Source organism: Zosterops lateralis (assembly GCF_965231275.1).
Source record: "Zosterops lateralis genome assembly, chromosome: 6".
Lineage (NCBI taxonomy): Eukaryota > Metazoa > Chordata > Aves > Passeriformes > Zosteropidae > Zosterops > Zosterops lateralis.
The window spans coordinates 29960407-29988250 of NC_139761.1; the positions used below are offsets into that span (position 1 = coordinate 29960407).

The 27844-nt window shown below is 33.4% G+C and overlaps 1 protein-coding gene across 1 annotated transcript in view; it reads left to right on the forward strand.

Moving 5' to 3' along the window:
• CDIN1 (CDAN1 interacting nuclease 1) overlaps nt 1-27844 on the forward strand; it is a 135939-nt gene that overhangs the window by 50675 nt on the left and 57420 nt on the right. Inside the window, exons 6-10 of the mRNA XM_083862993.1 lie at nt 729-808; nt 1163-1212; nt 4029-4096; nt 9177-9242; nt 11559-11664. Of these exons, the coding sequence (XP_083719119.1) occupies nt 729-808; nt 1163-1212; nt 4029-4096; nt 9177-9242; nt 11559-11664 (370 nt within the window). The remainder of the gene's footprint in view (nt 1-728; nt 809-1162; nt 1213-4028; nt 4097-9176; nt 9243-11558; nt 11665-27844) is intronic.

Genomic DNA, 27844 nt, shown 5'->3' on the forward strand with positions numbered 1-27844 from the left:
TTGATGTTTTTAGAAGATATTTTCTAAAATTAGGTCTTTCTACTACTATTAGTAATTAACTGGTATTTGCAAATGCCCAGACTAAGCACATAGAGAGAAAACAATGCCGAGGATTGTGAAGACTGTATTTGAAAATAAACTAAAGATATCTCCTGTTTTACCTTGTTTTTTCATTCTAGTATCAATATCAGTGAGTAAAAAAATTATAGGTGCTAAAATTAGCTTCTTGTTTCTTTTGACTTACATTTGTACATTTCAAAAAAAGCGGGGAGCGCCTTTTTCCCAGCTCTTAAATGCACTCAGAAAAATGTGGCAAAACTGAGTGAGTAAATACTTGAATTTGAAAACTAATAAATTGGAATCATGAAGTCCTTAAAAAGTTTTTAAAGGCTGTTTTGAATTTTTACATATCTTCTTCCTGAAGTTCTAATAGGGTGTGAAGGTTATTTTGAGTTACAGTGCAGTTTCATTAGCAGCTGCAGGATGCTTCTAAAGCACAAACTGTCCAGTGGAACTAAGTAAATAAGGGCCTGCTTTTGCCTTGGGTTGATAAAATCCTTTGGTGTATCCTTTTAGAGTATCAGAATGGGTAAGTAGTTATGGATTTGTAAGTTTGTATTTGCTCGGTGGATAATTTTCAAAATTACTAATGTCATCAATGTTTTTATGAATAAAGTGTAACTGAGCTAACAGGTTTTTTTGTATGGTTTTTGTTTTTATTTCTCTAGCCTCCAAAACTCTTATAAATAGTATGCTACGGGACCCTTCTCAGATTCCAGATGGAGTGCTAGCAAATCAAGTCTATCAGGTATTAATCACACTTGTTTTGTTTGGTTTGGGTTTTTTTTCCTGTGGCAATTCTGTTATCTGCCTAGCAGAGTAAAAGATTTTAAACCTCATTTAATTACTGTCATCATAAACTATCAGGGAGGTCAGAGTGCACTATAAATGGCAGTGCAATATTTGTGAGGGGAGCATTTCACTTTTTAATAGCTCGCTTTTATAGTGAATAAAAGCATGCAGTTTTTGTTTTCTGTGATTAAATCTGAACAGCATCTGATGGCCTTTTTGAGGAAAAGTAATTACTGTTTTTAAGATACTCTTTAACTGTAATGGTTTTGTAGTTGCCCATCAGTATACCACTTCTCTTATTTGTCTGCAGTGTACTGTGAATGACTGTTGTTATGGACCACTGGTGGACTGCATCAAACAGTATCCTTTCCCATAAAATTTTAGGTGCACAATTGATGAGCTTAGACTGTGTGGAAGAGATGTGTCTAGCTTTAACCTGACATAAAGTTCTGCTTCACAAAACACATTTCATACTCTTTTCTTTTACATTCAGTCAGCTAGAGGGTCACTGCAGAGCTTTCTCTTAACTAACAAAAATCAGATGGACCATGGTAAGATGTCAGTTTCCTGGTTACACTTATGCCTGATTGAACCTTTTTGGTTTTGATTACTAAAAAAGCATATCTGGTTTTTGCTTAAGATTAGGTGACCATGCTTTGAGTTGTGGAGTTGGGCTAGATGATCTCTGGAGATACCTTCCAATCTCAGCTATTCTGTGATTAAATAATAAATTTCATAGATAGTGTTCAACATTATGGCTTTGTTTTGTTACAAATATGAGTTTTAACTGAAATTTTTCCAAGTGCAATTCAGATGTGATTGAACGATTAGTATTTTTAAACTCCTAGCTGACATTCCAGTGCAGTTCTTTTATTTTCACCTCTTCTTAAAGGAGATTATACTAGCTGTAGTAAAAAACCCTTATATATCCTGAATTTTCAGGGATATTTTTTGTAGCGTTGAAGTAGTTAATTAGAGAGCCATCAGTGTGGACATTGAGGGAACTCCGTGTGGCACTGTGTGTTTCAGACTAGAAAGATTAGAATGTGGTAGGAATGATCACCAAGAACCCAAATCTGTTTTAATAAAGTCCCGCAGGAGCAGCTCTTCTCTTTCAGTCTGCGGTCAAAGAAAAAATTTAAAATCATGGCCTGCTATCACTGAGCAAGCTAATAAGGCAGTTCCCTCCCAAATCCTAGAGAATTCTTGCATGAATCTCTGCATGCAATTTGGGGGAAGATGTTGGTTTCACTGTACAGGTGCAGGATAGGAAAGCTACAGTTTGGTTACATATGAAAAACAATACTTCTTGTAGTTGTGATACATGTGATTGTCACTCCTTAAAAATACGTACTTTCCACTAGAAGCACTTGTGTCTACTACAGCCTCAGCCCTATGCCCATTAACTTTAACAGCAGCAGGATAGAGTTCTAATTGTCTTTGTATTTTGTGCTTCAAATTGTAATTTTAAATATTCATTGAGATTATCTTCACGATTAAACACAGCTCTCTGAAAGTGGATTAATTTAATAAGCCACACATTTTAAAGGGTTGTTGATCACTAGTTTTCATAATTTTACGATTAATATTTTGTGGATTAGCAATCTGGCTGTAGTCTTATGAAAGTGCCATGTTTAAAAGTAATAAAGACACATATGTAGAATTATGAACCATTTTTGAGACTTACATGCCTGCAGTCTAGAAAAGGCTTTTATATCCTCTTCAGATTCTGGCTCAAATCTGTTGTTGAATATGCAGTGACATCAATGAGAGTAATGGGGAGTTTTTCAATTCCATTTTGGTACAGAAAAGTTTAATACTAAGCTGTGTGAGTGCATTACTGCAAGTATGTTGCTGCATTAGATGTTAATTTTGAGGTGCATAAAATAGTTAAAAATCAATTTGAAGTTAAGGTTTTAAAAGCATAATGTCTTCTGAAGGATTGCATATTGATTTTAAATATAACTATCTAATTGTATATGCATGGACCAAAGTATGAAGTCAACCTCTTGGTAAATGCCAAGAGGCTATTTTTCAGTAATAGTTCAGATGCTTACGGGAAACTAGGCTGCTAGATTGCATGAGTAGAAAATGGCTTGTGAGGTTATTTACAAGTCTTGCCCCATGGTCATTGCCATACATCAATAACAGGTATTATTATAGACTAAGTGTTTTTGCTTATGGTGCATTGTAAATTCTGTTTGCAGTATTTTTCCTACCTTTTTGCCATTCTTCTTTTGTCCCTTTTGTTCTGAAATTACTAGTAGAGTTTAACATAATACATAGTTTCAATTGATATAGGCTGTATGTACATATGAAATGATTCCATAGAGTTATTTTTTTTGCTTTTCAGTATGAAGTGTTCATATAAGCTAAGTAATTAACTGTAATGGTAAGGTGATCTGTAGTTTAAATTTTAAGAAGTTACTTCAAACAGAATTTGGAGCTTAACTGCTTTGAACATAAGATCTTTTTATCATATTGTTCCATAGGATTCTTCTTAAAAGCTTCCAGAATAGAACTTTGACCTCCAGGAGGCTACATTAAAAATATTTAATATGGTGACTTTTTTACATATTGCAAGGAGTCCAGTTGCATTGGATCAACAGTCTGTCAGTGATGTGAAAAGGACTTTGCTATAAAATATTTCATCCTTCCCTGACATTAGTTCATGTTTTTGAAAAGTCAATTAAAAGGATGTTTTTTTACAGTAAGATGTTTCAGATGGATATAGTACCTATCAATTTCAGAATCTAAAGAAAGAAAACCAGTTTTTTTCATCCTTTGCTGGATTGGAGAATTGATTACTAGTAAGTAAAGAGCAACTTTAAAAGTAATTAACTGCATGTTTTTGGATCACATTTAGTTTTATATTTAGAAAAATAAACAGTAAAGAAAAAATGGGAATATTCTCCTTAATTATACTGAATAAATATGGTCAAATGGGTCTTAATTCTATAAAATGTATGTTGTTGGTACAGTAATCCGATTTTTGCAAAGTTGTGTATGCTTCTAAAAATCACTAGAAGGATTTTCAAAAATTAGAGTTCAAATCACTGATCACTTCTGAAACACAGATTAAGGCAATTCTATGATTATTTACTTTACCTATGATGTTTTTATGAAGTTGCTTCTTTTCCATAGTAATCTTCTATTTCTTAACTTAAAGCTATCAGTGCTATTGGGCATGAGCACGAAGTCTTGCTACGAGAAATGCTTTTGGAAAAAAATCTCTCTTTCATAGGTAAGAATCTGTAGTAGGGGCTAGCCAGCGAGTTCTTAACTTCAGAGGTGTTGATAGCTGTTTACCTAGGACAAAATTCAGCCCAAGTGCTCCCTATATTAGGTAGTAAAGGAAGAGTAAAATATGATTGATGCTATATATGTTATCTTTTATTGATTTAGAACTGAGCAGGAACTCAGTTACCTAATACCCTATATATACAGCACATGCACAGTCTTGCAATTAATATTTTATAGAATAAGTAGCTGAAAAAAATGCTTTAATATCTGCTGCAGTATTACTTTTGGTGTCATGAGATATTAGCCATAATCCAGGCCTTATGAGATTTAGGAAGAAGCATATGAAATATTAGCTTCAGAATGCTTTATGTATTAAAGAACTGATAGAAGATTCACTCATTTACCTTGCTGTGCAGTTTCTGCTGAATTTTTGCCCCCCTGCTTCCCAATCAATGCAATTACTCTTTTTTACACTCCCTATTTTTAAAGTTATTTTAGAGATTAATTAGTTAGGAAGTTACTTTCATTTTTTCTTTTAGCCTGCAGTATGTTTCTTTTACATGAGTGCCATGGAAACAAACATAAATGTTTAAAGTGTCCATTCTCTGAATGTGATAGTAAACAATGACTTCTTAAATCTTGGATTCCTTATATGAAGAGACAACAGTGAAGTGAAATGCTCTCTTCTGTTAATGGTTGAGGATTGTACTACATTTGTGCGAACAGGACATTCTGCTGGGTTAGGTTATGATTTTGGAAACCTTAAATAAATTCAAGAAATTAGAAAGTGTTATTAAGCTTTTGTAGAGATTTGTCCATATGATTAAGGAACAGAATTAGTGTGCTCTTTTATTTTAGCAAAAAGTGAAAAAAGGACAGGATTAACTATCACAAGCTTGCAAATGACACTGTGAAAATAAGAAGAGGCAGATTTTCTTATTTGACTGTAAGAGCATAGGTACAGGTAGTAGGCTTTAGCTGTGATTGCAGAGATGATGGCAAGTTAAAATACCAAACAGTTGTAGGAACAGTAAGTATAAAACAAACTGCCAGGAAAGGTTGTAGAATCACTTTATATGAAAAATTCAAGGCTACATTTGACACTCATCTATCAAAGCTGTTAATGAAATCAGTTCTGTTGTGATATAAGGGAATGGACTGGATGACTCACTTAAGGGATCCTCAACCCAACAATTAGCATTTTATTTGACTTCTGTAAGCTTTAGCAGTATAAAAATCACATTTAAATTTTAGTGTTTCATGACTTTGAATAAGCATCAATTTTAGAAACCTTTAGAAATCAGCTTCAAGAAATTTGTGCTATTGAATTAAAACATCTAGAATGGTTCAACTTGTGGGAATGTGAAGATAGAAATGACAGCTTAATTTGTTGTTCACTTTATGTATAGTGAAGTATTGTTTAATCATGATTTAAGATTTGTATTTATTGTGTCTGTGATCACATATATATTTCAGGTTTTAGATGTGTTTGAGGTTTGGGGTATTCTTAAAAAAAAGCTTTCCCTAAGTATCTGCAAGATGAACCCTACCAAGTCACTTGCAATACAACCTTTCCTTTCTGCAAAACTAGTTCCAAAACTGCTTGAAGAAAACACCAGAAAAACAGAAGAGATGACAGTATTTCCCATACGTCCACAAATTCAGGATTCGTTGCATAATACTTCATTCTCATTTTGAAAATGGCTTATGATTTACATGGCTTATAGTTTGTAACTCCATTACTTTTTAACACATTTCAAAGAAACAGAAATTTTGTGGTTCCCAGATTAATGTACTATTCCACTGTACTTTACTTCAAGAATAGTCAGGAGGTTTGTATCAAATGTGTTCACCTGGGCAACAGAAAATCTTGGAGAGGAAAGTACAGTCAAAGGACACAGTGAATATGAAGTGCCTCAATATAGTCTTAGAGCATGAAGCAGTTTTTTGGGTTCAGGACAGAATTTCTGTTTCTAGAGTAGTTGGCTTTCAGTGCCTACAGATCAGAAGTAACAGCTTCAGACTCACCCTGGAATTGACTGGAAACCTATACACACTAATGGGGGTTACCTTTTATTAATCCACTGTTCGTGAGAAGTATTTCATATATACCATGTCCTCTCTACAGCAAAAACACAGCTCTCAAATCTTTATCACTTGGCCTGAGATTAAAGTCATCAGTAGAAGCATTTTACCAAAACAGGCTCACAGCTTCACATGCCATACTGAAATGCCTGGAGTTTCTAGGTTCTATATAGGTTTGTTCTTTAGGTTGGTTTGTTTGTTTGTTTGTTTGTTTGTTTGTTTTGGGGTTTTGTTGGGGTTTTTGGTTTGGTTTGGTTTGGGGTTTTTGTTTTTTGGGGTTTTTTTTGTATCTTTACCATGAGCATGTTAGGAAAGTTTTTAGATATGTGAGGAGGTACTGAGCTTCATCCTTCTTTGGTTCCCACCAGTGGATATAAATAATGAAATCTGATCAGTGTTTTCTGCTTAATCGTAAATTAGCTCATTCATGCACCAGCAGAAGAGGGCTAGTGTAAGAACAATGATGTATTAAATGGTTCTGATTGAGTGTGATATTATGGTAAAGATGAAGCTGCAGTTTTGTTGAAAATCTAAATTAATTGGGTATCTGTTGACAAACTACTTATTAAGGCTGTTTCCATGTAATTTTCAAATCTGAGTATTTATAAATGTAATTGTCAAAACTGCTCTGGGCTGGCTTTCAAGCAGTTACTGAATTATTTTCTTAATCCGTGCTAGAGTTTAAAGATCTTTTGAGGTGCAGAATGCAGCATCTGTAGTTTCTGGACCAATGTGAAACATACCTGGGCTGAAAAGCTAGAACTTCTTTTTGATGGTGTTACGGTTTAAAACAAAAATTTTATATTGATTATGAGGAGTTTTGGTAATTATTTCTTCCACAGAGTTATAAAGCTTCTAAATATTTGGAGAAATAATAATGCAAAGTTCTGTTTCTGCACATGATAGATGCATCAATGATAAATACGGTTTTTAATGTTTACTAATGTTAATCACAGTACACAATGCTAAGAGAAGCCACATGAAGACATTCAGAACCAGATTTAAAATAAAAAGTATTTTCTTTTTCAAGCCATGAATTAGTATTAGAAGATTTTAAAAGTAATTGGGCAGCCTTGAAAAAATAATCTGCTGAGGAATATTAAAAGTAATGCTGATGCAGATTCCAGTTCAGAGGCCTTCCACATCAACCTATTGAAATGTGTGTTTACATCTGTTTTGGTTTTCAGTAAGTTTTTTTAATTTCCCATATTTTGTGGTACTAGTATTTGTTAGATGTGAAAGAAAAGACTGACCTTTCCATTGCTATTGCTCATAAATAAACAAAATTTCAGCTGGGACATGCTATTGTCTACCCTAGATTATTTTAAACAATTACGAACAGGTTGCAGTTAACTAGATTTGGATAAAATTGTATTTTTTAAATAAGGATTAAAAGATTACATAGAACATTAATTCATTTTTATGATATGGCATAAAACTTCCTATTCATAGGTTCTGTTTAGTTAGAAACTTCTTGATCTTAACTTCATTAATCTGTACACATGATACAATCTAAGTTTCAAAAAATAGTCAAAAACCAAGTCTGTCTCCAAATCCTAGAAGTGTTTTTCATTACCTTATTGGGTGATATAAAGAGGTGCCACATTGCAAAGACTTCAGTTTACAGTGTAGTCTGTTTATAGTGAAAAAATTCTCTCAAAATTTAAAGAAATACATAGTACAACTCAAAAAGAATAAACAGCTATTGCACTGACATAAATGTTCAGCTTTCCAAATTTATTTCTGTCCCACTTTCAGAATTAGTACACTGTATAAAATACTTAAGACTTATATTCTTCAATGAAAAAGAGTGGAAGGGTTTGCTTTTGGCAATATTACAATATTTTGATTTCTAAGTTAGCATGTTTTTCTTGTCATTAAAATGTTACTTCAACTCAAACTGCTGACCTTTCAGGATTTGTACAAAGTATTCAAAAACTGAGTTCTGAACACTGGCCATGAAACTACTGTCCTAACCTGATAAATGGATTGGAAATAAGCTACCCAACAGTGAGAATGGACCATTAATTTTAATCAAAGGTGATGTAGAAAGGCGAATGGGATGCATGACAATGTCAACAGCCCAGTAGGTGTTAAGGGGCTACACAGCCTTACTTGTTACTAGGTAGTGCCATTAGTTGAGCTTGGGTGAAGACAGAAAGCCATGCCTGGAATTGAATGACCAGGTCACTCCAAATTCTAATGGAGAAATGGTGTTTCAGAAATACCAGTGTAATGGTATCAGAAATCAAGGACAATAGTTTAAAAATATTAAGGGGTGGCATGGGCTTTTTTTCCTTTCTTTTTTTTTTTAATCCTGTTTCTTAAAAGGCAGCATTTTTGCCTTTTGCATTTTTATCTTGCTCATTCATTATTATTTCTTGAAATATTCAGCTCTAATATTTGTAAGCAACAAAGTTGTAGACTTAATGCTAGCAGAATGTCTAAATCTTTTATCTTCAGAAATGGGATAAATTCTACAAAATTCAGAATGCAAGAGAAACTAAAATTATGGCTCTTCTTTACTTTAATAAATTTCTGAGAGAAGGTTTTTCTTGCCTTGCCTTTTTTTTTTTAACAACTTTATCCTAACATTAAAAATAAAACCAAGGCAGCAGCAACAGTATATCTACATTTCTGGTGTTAGTAGGATTAATCTTAACACATCCAAAGGTGGAGAGACTCCTCTTTCAATCAGTGAATATACCTCTTTATTTTGAATATTTGGAGGTTATAAAATACTGTATGACAGCTTGAATTAATGATGTTTATAATGAAGACATAAAAATGCAGGGATGACAAAGAAGCATTTTTATATCCATGCTTCAGGTTTTCTACAAAGGTTCATTTAATCTGACACAGCATTGCATGCATAAGAAAGATATGTATGACTGCATTAGTAATTCTTGCACTCTTATTTAGAATAAAATTAATTATGCTGCTGTCTACTTAATGGAATAGTTTTATAAACAGTAGTTCTTATTTTCTATGTACAGCTGAAGATCAGCTTCGTGCAAAGGGTTATGACAAAACACCAGACTTTATTTTAGAAGTGCCAGTAGGTAAGTCTTCTAAAAGAATTTTTATTATTTCGTGTAGAAGTGCTCATTCTGAAATATTATGGCTGCTTAAGTGAAGCATATTCTAGGATACTGCAAATAAATCTCTTCAGGAGTTACCCAATAATTCTAAGAATTTCTAGTTTGAGCCAGAGAGATTTGATCCTAAATAGTGTTACTTAGTGTTTCTTAGTCTCTACATGTTTTTATCTCATTGTCCAAAAGAAAAAGGGAAAAAAACCAAACCAGTAAAAACCCCCAAATCCTTGTTCCCTCTAATGTATTCTGCCCACTGCCCTTCTGAACTAAACTCTGAAATAGCTATAATTGTCTTTTACTTCCAGACCAAGTCAGTTCAAAGTAGTCTTAAGAGTATAACATTACCCCTATAGGTTGTTACATAAAGGTTTGTCATTGTGCAATTATTCTTTTTGCCATCACTTTGCGTCCAAATACAACTCTGCAGTTCTTTACTGTTTTTTTAAAAGTCTGAACAGCAAGAAAGAATAAAGAACAAAAGTATAAAGGTCATGTTAAAGTTCATCTGCCTTTTCTGGTCCTGAGGCCATGTGACAGCTCTTGAATATCAACCTCTGTAGGTAACATGCCTGTGCTCAGGTACCCTCACAGTGAAAAAGTGGTTGCTGGTTTCCACAGGTGGAAGTGTTCAAGTTTGTATCCATTGCTGCTGGTCCTATTACTGGACACCACTGAAAAAAGCCTACCTCCCTCCTTACCTGCTCTTCAGAAAATTGTATACATTAGTAAGATTGCCCAGTAATATGGACCATAATAAACAGAGTACATATTCGGTGTTGAGGTACCCACTTTTATATTAGAAACATGAGATTATATCCCACCTATTCAGGAGCCTGATCAAAAGGAAACTAGAAAAGCAACTTTTTTTCAATTCTTGAGAAGGGAAACCAGGAAAGAGAAATGCAAAAAATTATTTTTGTATATTACCCTATTAGAAAGAAGGTTAAAAATAGTCATTAATTAATTTGCATATATTTGTCTCAAATTTAAATAATAATAGTGCATTTCTTCTTTCAAATTATTATAATCACTCGAGACTTACAGGAGATCGTGTTCTACCTGTTGTCTCATCTGATCTAAGGTATAGCAATCCTTGGATTCTTTTCTTCATGACTCAGTGTAGTGGTGAGGCAGAAAAAGACACCTCAGCAACTCAGTACATACCTAGGAAAGGCAAATGTTTCTTAGAAATAGCTTTTGAGTTGATTATACCTCAACTGTTATATTTCCTGGGGTCTAAAGGTGTTGGGGGTGGGGAAAGTTGTAGTAGGTTACTGATAGCAGGGTAGTGGTGGCACATAGAGCTTTGTGTGGTGACTTCATGAGTTATTTCCCCAGATTTCCTGAGTAATTTTGTAGTCTGTGGTCAATCATTTGCTGCTATAGCCTATTGTAATCTTCCTGTATAGTGCTTCTGGGTTTGCATGTTCTCTGAAAACATGATTCCAAGTCAAATTTAGGGTAAGGCATCATGGTTGTGGATGTTGTAGGTTACTCAAAGGTAACATTTTTAAAGATCTTTACAATGATACTCAACAACACCTTTTTGGAGAAAGAATGTTCTCTTAGAGTGATGCTCATGATTTCTTCTGCAGAATTATGTTGTCAACTTGAGAGGACATGCCTTTGTCCAAAAAATGATGATTTTATTAAAATTAGTAGTTCACTCCTACAAGAAATGAAGAAAAACATGAACCAAAGCAAATACCAAAGCATAGAAAGAAACATATTCAAAATCACATTTTTTCACATAAGCCTTCTTACTAACTTCTAACTTACTAACTTCTTTCTGATGAAGCATTACTGGTTTTACAAAAAAAAAAGGAAGCAGACACGTGTCCAGGATGAATTTCCTTCCCTTTCTTACACTTTCCATATTGGATTGGTGTCAAGTGTCTGTCTTTAGCAGTTTAGCTAACGGTTTCTATCATTCAGCCATTTCTTACCTGACAACTACCTTCCAGCAAAGGGTAGTAGAAGAATACAACTGCTTCTTAGTCTAATCTCTTTTTCTTTATGTTCTGTTTGTGTTAGAATACAGGTATGTGGAACAGGGTGTAATTAAACTGAAATTCATGTGATTATCTGTTAAAAGTATTTTCTAGTATTTATTTTAAATGCCCTATGTGCATATTTTGAAAGATAATTTTTCCAAATATGTAACTCAGTTGCAAGCATGAATTACATGGTAGATCGTGAAGTAGAATGTTCCCTAACACAGTCTTACAGGTTGTTGAGTGTGATTTTCAGAGTTCAATTTATTTTCTGCTGTCACCCTAGCTGTGGAAGGACACATAATTCACTGGATTGAAAGCAAAGCCTCGTTTGGTGATGAAAGTAGCCACCAAGCCTACTTGCAGGACCAGTTTTGGAGCTACTGGAACAGGTATATTTCTATTCTTTTTCCTTACAGATATATAGGACTTCATTTTAGAAATAAGTTATTGCATAAAACATGTACTGGCTCTACATGTTACTAATCTGTATTTTGAATGTTATTAATTACCATTTCAGGTTGGTGTCAGCTGAGATCTTAATTGTTAACATGCAGTAAATATGTATGGTGATTTTACAGTGATGCTAGATGACAGAGTAAGTTATTTTGGTACAGAAGTCATATGTTAGGTTTTTTAGTACCTGACTTAGAAATGAGATTTTGCTCTAAAATTTTGGAATACATGTAAGGTGACAAATCAGTTGAAAAATCTTCACAGTCTAACCAAGTGTGGTTTGTGTATAAAGGACATTATTGCTCACTGGCATTGTATGCATGACAGTACTCTTTCACAGTGGATTTGTTTAATAAAGTATTCCTTTTGTATATTATTTACATTTGAAGCAATAATTACAGTTATCTTCAAATTGAAAATTTGTAGTAAGTATTTGGTGGGTAGAGGGAAAAATAAGTTGTGCTAGACAGAATTTTGTGGCATGTTGATGGTATTGGTGTAAAGATATTTTCTTTTAAATATGGTTAAAATACTTCAGCTTTACTATTCTGAAAGTCACTGTTATGTATTTTGTTGTGTATATTTATAAATCTTTCCATGCTACTAGACACCTCCTCACTGGAAATTTTTTTCCCAAAAAGATACTAAACACAATGCATCATTTTCAATGCCATTTTTTGATGTATTAGAACCCTAAGCAAGATAGGCAAATTAAAGTTTTAATAACAGATTTTTTTAAAGCATAAATTTAAAAGTCTTCTCAGTGTTCACAGGAAACCATCAGAGGGATAGTGGAGAACATGGCAGAAGTGTGCAAACACGCAACAAAAATGGGATGTGTGCCCATATCAGAGACTAATCTGGTGACCATAAAGTATTTCAGCTGAATGTGAAAATAACTAGCATTACCTTTGTAAGTACCTTAAAAGCAAGTTCAATAGAAAGCAGCAGAGAAAGGGAAACCAGATCTTGATAATAACATCATCAAGGTGCAGAATTTTGCTCTGCAGGAACATTCTTGATTGATATGAAAAGGACCTGCTCTTATTTGACAATCCCAGAAAGCAAAGAATTGAAAAACTTGAATCAAGGTAACTTGGAAGGCTGTCAGTTGTTGGATGAAGATATTATACTCTAGAAGAGTTGTAGAAAATAAGTTGTGAAACGCTATAAAATCTAGAAAGAAATTTGAGTATATACAATATCAAGGCAAATGGTGAGAATGGCAGGAAAGATTGTGATGCAAACAGTACTGAACTGCACATCAGTGTAAAGCAAATAGAGCAGCTCAGGCTGGGAGAAGACCACTAGATGTACTGGAATATTTCCTGAGTGTATTTGTATAATCAAAAGGGTGTGTTTGAAGGCATCTATTATGGTATCAGAGAAGAGTACTTCCAATGAGTGAATTTTAAACAGGTAAGTTGAGTGTAAGGATACTAAGTTGAGATGTGGTGAAACTTGCCCTGACAGGTAGAATGAAGGCATTGATCCAGTTGTTGTTTGCAATAAAATGGTCATTGCAGTTTCTGTCTGGTTTTTGTGCTATGAAGTGTCTATCCACATTTTAGTGTAAAACATTTGAGAATAGTGTGTACCATTTGCATCTGACATTTCCAAAAGAAACTTTTCTATTGCTTTTATCAAGAAACCAAGTGGTTGCTAACTTCATTTTAGTTTTAAGATGTACCAATTAATAATTCAACTTCAAAAATGGAATAACATCTCTCACTGAGCTGTTAGTCAAGTATCTTTAATGTTGCAAAAGCTAGACTGGAATGATACATGGATCAATAAAACATTTTGGAAGTAGTTCTGAGAATTTTCCAAATCTGCTGTTATAGCTGTTTGTATTGGAAACAACTACAAAAATGATTGATTCTTAAATATAGTGAATTTACATTTGTATAAAGGATACTAGAACTCTCCATAGTAAGATTTGTTACACCTTAAATCCAAAATTCAGGTTAATTATGGAAATTAGACAGATTTCTGGGGGTTTTTTTAAAGAATAAATCCTGTTAGTTTTAATTTTGGTACTGCTTGGCCAAGCTGACTGTGCCACATCCTCTGTAACGAGTTCTGAATTACTGTAGTTTCTAATATAATGAAAGTTGAGTTAACGAACACATGTTGACAGATTAGATTGCATGTAGGTTAGACAGTTAACTTTCATTGGTCTGTGGAACTGTTTATATGAAAGGACACAGGTGTAGCTGCACAAACGGTGAACCAGTTTTGTATTATTTAATCAGTCTAAACAGAAGTCTCTCAAGAGAGAACCAGATTCTCAGTCAATTCACCACACCTTTGTGTCTCCCTTCCTCTTGAAAGAGAAATTATTTGGAGAAGAAGCATGAGTTCACAATAGAGATGATATGACACTCAAGTAATAGTTTAGGGTTTTTTAAACGTGACCCATTGGTTGAACTTAAAGCAGAAATGAAATTCAAGAGAAAATCTGTATCACCTGTTAGATGTGGATAGAAACACAAATCTAGATACTTTGAAAGGAATGAAAGTGAGAGGTTTTAGACCTTCTACATTCAGCATTTTTATTGCTTATCTAAAAATTGTGAGTCAAACTAGAAAAGTTTCTGTGTTCTTTTCTCACATGTTACAGATGTAAGATGAATTCTATTCAGAATCTGACTGAAAGCTTTGAACATAGCTGGGGCTTGTTTGCTGTTATGTGTGTATTTCATTAAATCTTGTACTTTGTGCTAACTAAATCTGTGAGTGTCTTAAATTGGTCTGTACTGACAGGAAAGAAATGGCACTTTCTCATTTAACAGAACAGCTCCCTAGATGCAGTCAACCATGTCTGTTCACCTCAGTGCAGAAGAACACCTTTTTATTACTCTGAGTTCTGCAGGGACAGCTTAGCAAGGTTTTTTATGGCTCATACATCAATGGTATTGTTAAGCAATTTTCAATTGCAGTGGTGCACTGCAACCTCATCTTCAAATTAAGCTTTACATTAAAAATGTACAAAGTGTACCTTGTCAGTGGATTTGCACAGTTATAATTTAGGATGTTGTTATGATACTGAGATTTTTCAATAATAAAGAAACAGGAAAAGGCAAGTTTGATCTTGCATATTCCCAGACTGATTTGGCAGAGTTATGTTTTGAGGAAAAAGCTATTTTATATACTGGACAAACTTAGTATAAAGTGATTCATATACTTCCCTCAGTATGTTTGTTCCTCCAGAGTGGTGGCATCCACTGAGCAGGTTGTAGCTTACACTGCCACTTGGTAAACATAAAAACTCTATGTGCAAAATATAATTGCTTTGTGCACAACTAGTAGATACCACACTTCTCATTTTTCACTGGTATACGTTGGTGCATTTGTTGTAACTATGAGAATAAAAGCTGTTGAATAGTTAGTGTGACCAAAGGTAATTTGGAGAGCATGAATAGCAAGTTACGCAGATTGCACTTTAAAATGGGGTCTATGAACATGTTGTAAATTATTTTAGGGTTTAGATGAATGTTGCTATTTCTTTTTCTTTCCTCCACAGTATCTGATTTTATAACTTTTTTTCAACTTAAATTAAAAATTGGAGACCTAGCTGTAAGTCTGTTAGTCAGAGCTGACAGGCATGACTAGTGTTTTCTAAGGATATACGGATCAGCAACACATGGTTCAAACAGTAATTAGTGGGTGCCCTGTCAGTGACTTGCTGTAAGATATAAACTCAAATACAGCAATTTACATTTTCTATCTTCTTCAAGCATGGCTAAGGCATATATACAGTCTGGAATGTAATTTCTGGAGAGTCCCAGGAGATAGCTTGACGTCATTATTCGCTAAAGAGGCTTCACTATATGTGAGGAAAACCATAGGAAAATGTCATATTTGACACTGTTATTAAAGTAAAGGCAATTTCACATAGTGAAAAAGAAGCATTTCTTCTTCTCTTTGAATAAAAATGGTAAGTCATTTCTGTACTAAATTCCTTCCACCATTTGTTTGTGTTCTAAATGTTTAGTCCTGTGCTTCTGCTTTTTTGGAAGAATAAATAAAAGCAAGTTTCCCATAAGTAATTTTAAAATACTAGTCACATTTTTAGAAAGCCTAAATTCATGATTCAGTGTGCTGTTAATTGGTACATTATGCCTCATCTTGAGACTTCAGTTAATAACTATAAGTCATAGTAAAATTATTAAATTATCGTAGAGCCCTGTTGATTAATAGAAGGGTATTTAATTTAGATAAGTGCAAACAGAAATGATGCAAAGGATTGTACATCACAACACAAATACAGATAATGTGTTCCTAGGTTTTTTTGAGAAAGGTATTGTGTTCAAGTTCATTTACAGTTGACATTAAGGATGAATTCTATGTGAGCAAAGTCTGAATCAGGAGACACGAATTACAGGCATTTTTTGCTGTTCATCTCTTTAAATTGGTTTAACAGGTTACTGTAAGGACTGCTGAAGTAATTATTGTTGTCTCATTGTAGCTGGTAGAGGAAGAGGGAGATCTGTTATGGGTTTATGGATGTCCATTCTATTAACTTCAGTATTCTTCAGTTGCAGTTGGTTTAAGAAATTGTTTTGGTGAATTGAAAACAATTGTAACAACTTGACTTGGAAGAAACCTTGGGAGTTACATTTGTCAAGTGGCTAGGAAAACTGTTCATGCATACCCAGTACCCAAAGCAGCCCAAACATAAAGAACTGAAAGGTCATTCTTCTTCTTGCAGTATGATGGTTTGTTGACATATTTTGACACGCTGGTACAATGCTGAAAGGTTTTGACCTTACTGCAACACTGAGGGACTTAGGGTTTGTTTAGCTATCTAGTGCTTGTAGATTTTCACACATGCTGGGTTTTGCTATGTTCCTTTTTTCTCTCCCTTCTGACTTCATTTGAATTACTAAATTAATCCTAAATAAAAATGGATGTAGATAGAAGAGATAGTTTAGGGTGATTTTTACTGCTTAGGACTTTATATAGTTAGTTTCTTCAAAACTAATTAACTTCTTTTAAGTGAATTACTATGCCAACTTGTTAACCTGAGTAGCACTAAGATATGTTCCTTTATAGAAGAGAACCAAAAGCAGTGACAAATGCCATTTTCTACTACTTGTCTAGAAGAAAATGCAGTAGTCTGCTTTGTAAAGATGATAAAATTCCATGTTCTTCTGCAAGAATAACAGATACAATATTCAAATATACATACATACACAAACACACATAGAGGTGTGTCTCTGCACTTCACAAATGTCCTAGATACAGTCAGCCTATTTCCAACAGCATTTCATATTAATTATTTTTGTCTTTATTTAATGACACATGAAGGGTATAAAAATCAACATATAGCTTGTGAAAAATACATTTTTTTTTACTCCAGTTCAAAAGTAATGTTTTTAGATTTTACCTGTCATGCTCACATCAAAAATGTGGTTGGAAAACAGACCATGAAGACATTTTAACTGAGACTATGGCTTATGCATAGCATAAGTTAATTGTTCTGCTGAGCATCATAGATTGTTTATATCAAAACTAATTTTTGTCAAAGCAAAGAAAGACCATATTTTATTCATATTATCATTTATATTTGAGTGATTGATATTCAGTGTATATTTTCATGCATTGTTCTCCTTAGATATTGTATTTCATAGGACATGAAATTGGGATTTTCATTATCATGTAATTCTCTTATGTAAGCCTCTTTCACTGCTAGATTGATACATCCTGAACTTAAAAAATAGTAAATTAAGCAGTATATGTCTTTGTTTACATTATTTTTCCCTTATATTTTTCTGTACTGTCTTAAATATTTTCTTGTCACAGGAGATTCATGTAGTACAGATAGAGCATTTTCAGCTTTCTTCCGTATTACTGCAAGGCTTCAGCTCCAGTTCTCCTGGTATTTCTCATTCAGATTAGACAAGCATCTAAGTTTATGTACGATAAGAGCTGACAGCATAGATCCTGCTATTCTTGCCAAAGGCCTGGTTGCAGACACTCCACTATGTCAAAGAATGTCAACCCCCCACAGACCTTACCTTTCAGAATTCCTTGTAATTTTTAATTGACATTTACATCTGACATTTTCAATGTATCTTTTAGTGTTGGTTCTTTATTTACCTACTAGTAGTTAAAACCAAACCAAAGCAAAAAGAATGTCTTCCTGTAAGCTATGATATCATATATTTTTTTATTTAACCAAGGTCAAGTTCCTGGGATGAAACTCAAGAATGATCAGCTTCCCCTTCCTTTTTGTAACTCTGGAAGTGCTAGTCTAATCCATTTCAAATGACAGTTGAAGAGGGCAGTGGGTGTATAAAGTGAAATTTAACTCTTAGTACTAATGAACAAAGCATATTATTGCTACTGTGCATCATGTACAGAAGAGATGTGGAGATTTCAAGGAAATTTTGAGAATACTAATAGGGACTTTCCTCTATGTTGGGTACTTGAGCATTGAAAGTAAAAATATTCGTAGCTGTATTCATGCAAGATATGAGTTGAGAGCATAATATTGTGAATGAAGTAAAACTGTCAAGTGTGTCATTTAGCTGCATGTTGCAGTTGTTGTGCTTCTTTGCCTTCAGAAATCTCAAGTATTTATTTGGGTTACAATGCTAAAAGCACAATAAATTAGTTTGAGCATAATTTCTCATCTACTAGAAGTTAAAATGAAGGGCTACAGTTGATCATAAATGTCACAAAGCAAAAAAAGTAGAAGCAGCATTTTGTCACAAATAATGCTGCCTTTCTTCTAATTAGTTAATTTACATTTTGCAAATGAAGGGCAAGATTCAGACAGAAGATAATCTAGTAGCATATCATAGCTTTGCTGACCTGTATTAGTATATGCCAAATTTAAGTTAATTAGAAATGTAGATGCTGTTTGTTTTATCTGTCAAAAAGCTCATGGTTAAAAAAAAATCTAGACACACTTTTTCCCCCAACATTTATCATCTAAATAATAGTCTTGCCAAGATGGCAGCCTCATAATAAACTCTTTTCAGTGGAGTGATGGGTAATGAAGCTTGCTTGTGAAGGCAGCGAAAAATGTTGTCTAGCCAAATGTGTGGATATGATGGCTAGAGAATCAGTGGACTTTCTCAGTCATCAATCTTTTTAGTAGCCTCTTACACATCTGAATATTTTGATAGATGATCTAATAATTGAGTTATCTATCTTTCTAACTATCAGAGTTGCATAAAAATTATTCTCACATGCTATTGAATATTATATATATTGAGCATCCAGTAAATTTTTCACAAAAGGTCCAAGAGATGTAGGAATTTTGTCTTAAGCAGCCTTTAATATATTAAATGATAAATTACTATGTATAGAATACTAAACTATATGTACTAATAAAAGGAAAAAATAAATAATGTCAATAGCTGATTACAGATAGGACTCAGTAAATAAAGCATTTAAAAGCATGGGACTGGGGAGGTTAATGCACAATCTAAGAGTAATTTGAGGTATAAAATGAGTAGATTCAGTAGTCCCTGGGCAGTTAATGGACAGGAATCACATTTCCACTCAGTTGCACAAATTTCTTTTGCCTGAATCTTGGCTTAGGCAGAAAGAAATACAGTGTCACTATGATGTACCACATTTCTGTTCAACCTCTGTGAGAGCTCTGAGAGAGTTTCTTTTGATTAAAATGAGACTGAAATGTAAGTATTGAAACTTATTACATTTTGTTTATTCTGAGTGATTGTACAATAGAGCTCTTCCAGAGTGTAAGAATCTGCTTCCCTAGAACACTAATCTTGCATTAAAGCAGGCACTGAGGATATTTGGATAAGTTGCATTAAGCACATCATCAGATGTGTCTTACTAAAGCTTCTGAGTGTCAGAGCAAAATGCTTGTTGGTATATATTTTTTTTTAACACTACGTTATATCATTCTTAACTTCAAATGCTTTTCTATTTAGGTAAAACTTATTTCAGCAATAAGAAATATATTGTTGCGTTAAGAATATTTTTTATTTCAAATGCATTTTTTCTGCCTCAGTACCACCAGTTTATGTTCAATTACATACTTTTGTAGAGACTGTAAAATGTTCCTTCTTGTAAATTCCTGAAAACTGTGCAACAGAGACTCATTTCTTAAAATATTTTCAGTTTTTTAGTACTTTGTTTCATAACTGCAGCAAGGTTTAGACAAGTATTTTTCATTAATAGTTCTCCAGTTAGCAAAGACGCTTTTCTTTCTCTGTCCAGAACTAGAGTCACTGAGGTACATTCCTGAGGATATCAAAAAGTTGTTCACTCATTTCAGAATTTTAATGGAAAAATATCAGAGAGTATCAGAGTTACTACCTGCTTAAAGGAGAATGAGAAAGGGATTTTCAGGATTGCATGTTATCATCATTTGACAACACTTTGTGAAGGCATCATTGAACCTCATGGGATCCTGCCACTGCATATGGATCTGCAAATTGAACAAACTTTTGGCTGCCTCACTGGCAGCAATTGTGACTCTCACGCTCAGTAAGCAAAATTCCTGATGTTTATTAGTCCTTCCTAAACATGGAAAATTTGTTGGATAAAATTTGTGTACACATAAAGCAAGACACTGAAGTAAGGTGACTTAAGTATCAAAAATGTAAAAGCTTACAGTAAAGTTTGGCTCTGAAGTTCCACTTTATCTGCAATATTGCATCCCATTTGAATAGTCTACGTTTTTATCTCCAGTAATATTTAGATTGATTTTATGCAGTTTTAAGTTACATAAGGATGATATTACAGAAGTATAATTTAAACCTAGAACTAAGGCAGTAAAAAACAAGTTACCAAAAAAAAAATTCTCTTTTATTACTTGTTGAATTTTAATAGAAGAAAGCTAAAATTGGTTCTGAATGTATAAATTCATAAGCAATTAACTGGAGTTTGTCAACATTAGTGTTATGTGTATTCTTCTGACCTTAAATAAATTGGCAGTTATTCTAGTTAGCATTTGTACCATTTCCACTAGAGAACATACTAAACTCCTAAGCGTGCACAGTCTGTTATATACGTTCACGTATGTATTTGTGAGTATACTTTATGGATGTTTAGATCTTTATTTAGGAAAGAGGTCTTAGTTTTCCTCTCCTAATCAAAACGGTAAGCATCTGTGTTCCTTCTTTTCATTTGATTAGCATACTCTCATCCCTCTCTAGTCTTTGATACAAACATTGGGAAATCATGTCCTTTTATTTAAATGATAAATGTGCCTTTGTCATGAATACTTACAGACATTCCAAGATTTACATCTGAATTGTCAAAGTGTAACTGAATGGCTTCTCTGATATGTGACATTATTAGTGAAATAAAGAACTTAAAATTTTTAATGGATAGGCCTTAAATATTGACACTGCAAGGCTAAATTAGTTGTGTTGCTGCAAAAATTTTTCCTTCATCCACTGTTTTTCTAAGATGTGTTGTTTATCAACAAGAGACAATCAGCAGCATGAGAATCTCTGTGGACATTCCTATTTACATGTTCCAAGCCTGTCTCTTCATGTTTCGTTATTCAGGTCTGATGTCTAGTTAGCTCTTATCAAAACTAATACCATCTGAAGTACCAGGCTTCCGGTAGTCACACAACCAACATAAAAATTGCAGTCTGACTAATATTATTAAAGACAGTATCTTTTTAAAACTGGGCTTTGTTTCAGTGTCCAAATAAGGTATATCTTGAAATTTCATTTCAGTGAATGAGTCATTGCTGTTTCAATAGGTGAAATACGTCTGCAATTATGTTCTGCATATTTTTAAATTTAAAAAATAGCAAGAATACAAATATTTAGATTAAAGCTTTGATACCATTCTTACTATATCTTGATGCTACTAAAGCAGCAAGAACTACTATATGGCTGTCTTCTTATTATTGGAATAGTACAGTAACTTAAGACAAAAACCTGGATGAGATTTTAAACTTGGATGAGATTTTATAAACTATTTTATCATCTATTTGTAGCACAATTTGAATGTGTCAGGCAAATAGATAATTTAATTTCTACAGAAAGCTAGTGTTCCTTAAAATCTCTAGGTTTACTTACACAGGATAAAACATTTTTCCTGGGTTTTTTTCTGTTCTTTCATTTATTGTATTCTGAATATATCATGGTTGAATTAATTTCATATTCTAAGTGCCGAAATGCTGAAATTGAATCTTTGAAATTTATAGTTTCAAGATACTGCTATTTATAGTCTTTAAAATTCACAAAATAGTTGAGAGAGGAATTTAGCGAGGGATCCCACAAATTTAAGGGCCCATGATCATGATCAGCTTATAATTGCAATATTCTGTAATGTCATATATACAATACACAACAATAATTAGAATTTTTTCAACTTTTTAGTGTTGTTTACTCCAGAAACTTTTAGAGCAACGTTTCTTGTGTAGTCAAAATTTGTATTCCAAGCTCGTTTATATTACAAAGTCATGTAAAATTGATCATATTACTTTTATCTCTTTATTTGGAAAATGCTGTTTATTTTAAATTAATGAAAATTACCTATATTTCAGTGTTTCTGTGGAAGTCTACTTTTAAAAGTATATTCGCATTTACTTCTTTCAAAAGGAGGAATATCTTGCATCCTTTTCAACACAGCCCAACAAAGTGAAGTGGTATTTTCTGGCATATGAAGGATGCCTGTGAGTTTTTGAGACACTGAAGCTGTAACCAAACTTGAAGAAGACAATGATGGCAATGAGCTTCTGTCCAGAGTTAATCAGCTGCAGAATTTGTAAACTGCCTATGTGTCAAAGTTGAAAATGTTAGCCCTCTGATAGAAGCTTGAAAAGGTTAGAGCTGATAAAAGCCATCAGCAGTTAAAGAAGGTGATTTATGGGAATGTAATGACACAAAAAGCCTCATTTATCACTCATATACAGATAGGTTAAGGTTTCTGTGTCATACTTTAAAAACTTGACCACTTAGAATTGTCAAAATAGGTACTTAATTGCCCATCATACATTTCAGTTCAAATTTCCTTTGCTCAAATTTTGGAGATTTTACTGTTTTGCTTCTCATACAGTTGTTTTTAAAGTCATTCACATTTCATATTTATTTCATATTTGTTTCAAATGGTATGCTCAGTACTCTGGTAGAACTTTTATTAGGTAGAGCTGATTATTTGAATGCTGTCCATATCTTTTGTTGATTTACAATTTCATTCAGCCTAACTGTAAGGAAAATAACTGAAGGTTTCATTTTCTTCTGTTCTATACCACTAATTCTCATCAAGAGTTTAGAGCTTTCTAATTCAATCCTTACATTTCCTCTCCAAACTGAAATATGAGATTTAAAAGTGAATGCATCAACTGGTTTCCAGTTCCAGTCACTTAAGTTACTGTTTATCTCCATGCAAATTAAATTTAATCCAAAACTACCAGTACTGTTAAATGATCCTAAAACAAAATAAAAATGTTAAGAAAAATGCTTACTGACTTGATGTGAGGATAGCAGCAAGCAAATCCCATAGATTTCAGACTGACTGATTTTATTTTAACTGTCCACAATTTCATTATAGTGCTGCAAAAAAAGTAAATGCAAACATGGATAAATACTAATTAAGGTGTTATCTATAAGGCAGTATTTGTAAAATAAAGAAACTCTTTAAAGACATTGTATTAATGGTAAAATACAGGTTCAACTACCAAAAGAAATTTTTGATAATAAAGTTTCTAAAGATCTATTTTTCTTTACCTATTTATTCTTTTTAAACTACATCATCCTCCTATTTCCAGATCTTACACAGAAAATTCTGAACAGAATAATTTTAATTTTTAATATCAAAAAACTTACCTTTTGTTAGCTTTCACTATTTATGGCCCGAGTTGTACAGCATTCTGTTTGTTCAGCGATGACCTTCCAGGTTCGATTTAAAAAGAAGTCAGAAGCATTTGTCATGTCTGCTCGATCTTGTCCAGAGGTACCTATTGTAATTATAAAGGACTAATAAGGTTGTTTATAATATAACAGTCTGACAACCCTAAAAAATCTTTTGGAGAGCAACTTCCTTTTTTTTTTATTTTGCCTTTCTTAAGGAAAAAAAAACCCTCCCTAACCTCCTTGCTCTGTGTTGCACTGCATCTTTGTAAATTAAGATGAGAAAGCATAAAAAACTTAAGCCTTGAAAAACTTAACTTAGTTTTACAAGATGAGCTGTTTAATTTTCTCATTTGTAATGTCTTTTGGAAATACTCAGTACTAATGTGTCTATAGTAGATTTGCACCCTGTATTATTGGCGTATATAGAAGTGATGATGATGTACTCAGAAGCACTGAATTCCTTTCACCACATAACAAAAGAAACCCACTTATTACTGTGTTGCAAAAATATGTGATACACTATATGTGATGTATACGTGATGGTGATCTCTGTTTCTTAGGAAAAAAATCCAAATTAAGACAATCCTATTTATTCTATAATAAACATTATTAACATACTGCTGTAAGTGGGTGTTACTATAATGGTATTTTTCATTATATGTCAGGTTTTTTGCAATTGACTTATGATCATTTTTCCTATGTCTTTGTCTTGCTTCCTCTTTCCTTTTTCCTCCCCCATTTCAGCATCATCCAGCAATACCACTTTTTTTATAGACATCTATATAAGGTAAACAAAAACCCAATGGAATTTGAATGTTTGACAGAAATGTTTACCTCTCTTGCATGGTATGTAACAACACTGGAGTATTGTCAGGCTACCATACATCATTTAAATACCCTTAGACAGCAAAGGCAAAATCTTGACAATTCAGTAATCTTATCATGTGATTTCAAGAAGGCTTTTTTTCATATCTACAATGAGACAAATTTATGTTGTGTGTATTTATGGTTGTTAAACTCAAAATTGTCTCATTTCATTAATTTTTAACATTGTGCTCTCTTAATGACTATGAAGAAATGTATTAAAATGCCTTAATTATAGGGCTAGAAGAAGAGAAAGCACAAGTCTTTTTAGCATATGATCTTTCAATTGCTCACTAAAGGATAAAAAGGGCATTCAAGCGTGGTTTAGATAACTGTCAGCAATAATAAAATGCAAGGTAGTTTGTAGAGCCTTTAAAGACCTTTCGGGGAAATAGATTTAATTAAAAAACAATAAAATGGACTTTTCATTTCAAAGAAATCCAAAATGTTGTAAAATTTCAGGATGCTGCTGTATTAAGAGTAATGTATGTTTCCAAGGATATGGAAAAATAACTGAAAATACTCTGCAGACCACAAAGCAGCAATAGCTTTATTTCGTGTGTAAATATGTCCTTTAGCTTTTAAAACACAGACTGTGAATAGCATAGCAGAGATATTTTGTGTTTTCTGAACTGTATGATTTTACCCATTTTGGGTTCTTTTAGTTTTAGGTTTTAACGAGGGTGTTTTTTAAAAAAATATATAAGGCGAACACTTAGCTTCTTAATGTAAAATTATGTTCTCACAATTACCCTCAGAACAATGCAATTCCTATACTGGCAGAAGTTCAGTTGCCTATTTCAGGGTCTGTAAGTTCCCATTGATCATAGTTGCCTGTCTTACATACTGTGCTAATACATTTTGAAGTATATTTTTGATTTCTGCTTTTTTTTTTCTCTCACAGAATCAAAAATCACATTTTCTAGTAGTGTTTTTGGCTGTATGGTGCGTTGAAAAGCTTATTCAAGCACTTATTCTGCATTATCAAGTTTTATTGCTTCTGTCAAACTAAGAGCAACTTAACTTACATATGATTAGCAGTGGTTTATAAACAACATTGACTGCTGTCTTTTTAAAATTTTTGTACCTTTGCTGTGCAAAAGCCTTGTGCTTTCGTGAGGATATTTTGTAAGTTTTTTCTCTCACTCTGGTGTATACGCTTTAATAGGTTTTAACCAGTTTGTTTGTTGTAGCCAAGTACCAAACTGTATGAAGTTGTCTTTGTGTAGCAACGTGTTTTACAGATAAATCTACTTCACCAAAGTGCATTTTCAACAATTTTTTATCAGTTTTATCAGTTTTTTAGTCACAATTACTGACCAAGTACATTATAAAACTTGTTCATAATGAGAATGTGACTTCAATATTTAGGGTCTTGCTATAGCCTCCGGTAAATTTAATCTGGATTGTTAATTCATATCAGTGATCACTTTGTCAGACTGATCATAAAAATGGAAAACATCCCTGTTCTTGAAGTTGGTGATTTTTCTTTTAAGAAAAGTAAGGGTTTGTTTTCTGCTTGCTCACATATCTTGAACTGGAGCACATTGTAAAGTACACTGGGCATGTGAGAAAGACAGCTAAAATGTACAGATGTGTGGCACTGTTCTGTACAGAAATGCCTCTCTGTTTTCTTCATTGCTGAGTTTCCTGAGGCTTGAGGATTCAGGACCCAAGCTACAACAGACACATGCATGGTTAGCTTTGGCATCTTTTTGGCAAAGATGTGCCTCACATCATCCTGTTATCAAAGTCCTTTCTGTTTTCAGCTGTTTGTGTCTTTCTTTCCACTCATCCCTCCTGGTGTGGTAGGACTCTTTAGTGTGATAAGGTTTCTGTAGAATATGCTCTACTATGTGAATAAATATACTATATTCTCTAATATGAAACTGATGGACTCCTGCGGAATCGTTAGTTTTAGATCACTTCTGTTGGATATGAAAATTCAAGCCCAAATGGAAAATTCATTAGAAGCTCAGGTCAAATGTGGGGTCTGCTTCCTTTGCCTTTTTATTAGAGATACGTTGTCTGCTTACCAAAGTTTTGTGTTGTTGGGGTTTTATGAATTTGTTGCCGTAACTCATACAGAGATGACTGTTTTTCTGTAGCAACTTCTGTAAATTTTAGTAGACACACTAAGCTCTTACTGAGTAAAACTTACTATCACACAGTACTGTTTTTTTCTTTTGTTAAAAATCACATTTCCTATATTTAAAGACCTCTCCTTACTGCTAACGCTTTATTAAAACCGGTAAACTTTCTGTATCATTTCACTACATCAAAATGAAACATATGAGAGGGGAATGTGCATGATGGAAGGGCTGAAAGCTTAATCTTCTTGTAGGGGAAGCTCTAGCTCCTTATGTGTTTGCCCAATAGTTAGCACATCTAGCCTCAATACAAGCTGAGGGTTTCATGATGCAAGTAGTAAAATGGCCAAGATAGAATAATGGTCTTCCTTTATATTGTTATGCATAATGATTCTTAGTAACTGATTCTCAGGCATGTGCCTCTGGACAGTGGACAGGATAAGCTATAACAGCTGTCAACGTAGCTTTGAACCTGTTCCATTGTTGATCTCATTTGTGTTTGTGAGCAAATTACTTGTTGCTTCTATATTTAGAATTCACCACCTGTAAAAGCCTGATATTGCATAAAAATATTGCAAGATTAAACTGTTTTTTTTAAAACTCAAGGAAAAAGACACTACAAATAGAGACATAAAAATATGCTCTCTTATGAAAACTTTCTTTTCTTGTAGCGAAAGTGTAAACCTAAGCATAGACCTTCTCATAACTTTAATTTTCTTAGCACCAATTATAGGGTGTCAAGGAAGAGAAAAAGAATCCAAAAATACTGTCTGGGCTTTGGCATAAAGTATTACAAAAACAACAAAGTTCCAGATATTTTTTGGCTTGTGTTAAAGACATAAAGGATAGGATTCTAAGAAAAACACAAATCACTTCAAACTATTACTCAAATCATTCTTCTATGCAAAATGTCCAGGGGTACAAGTTCAGAGAGAATGGTCTATGTTCTCACTACTATGGAGAAGACATTCCCCATTTGTAGAAGCTCACTGTCTTTTGTGTCCTGTGTTTTTCTGCTCCTTCCATGCATAATCATCATGCACAGCTCTGAAAATTACTACCCTTGCTTATAGATTTTTTTTTAAATTTAATCACCACAAGACCAATCAGAGCATCTGCTCTCTTGTTGGCTTGAATAGACCTCAAATTTAGCTTGTGTCTGTGGAATTGGCGTGGTGGGAGAGTCCCCTTCATGCGTAAATCTCAGGAAAATGTCCGCACCATAAGGTGGATCTTACCTCAGAGTACATATATATGTATATGTCTAAACTACATAAATGTAACTAAAATATGAAATATAAATATAATGTAATATAATAATAGTCCTTTTTGTGCATATCAATATGCATATAGGT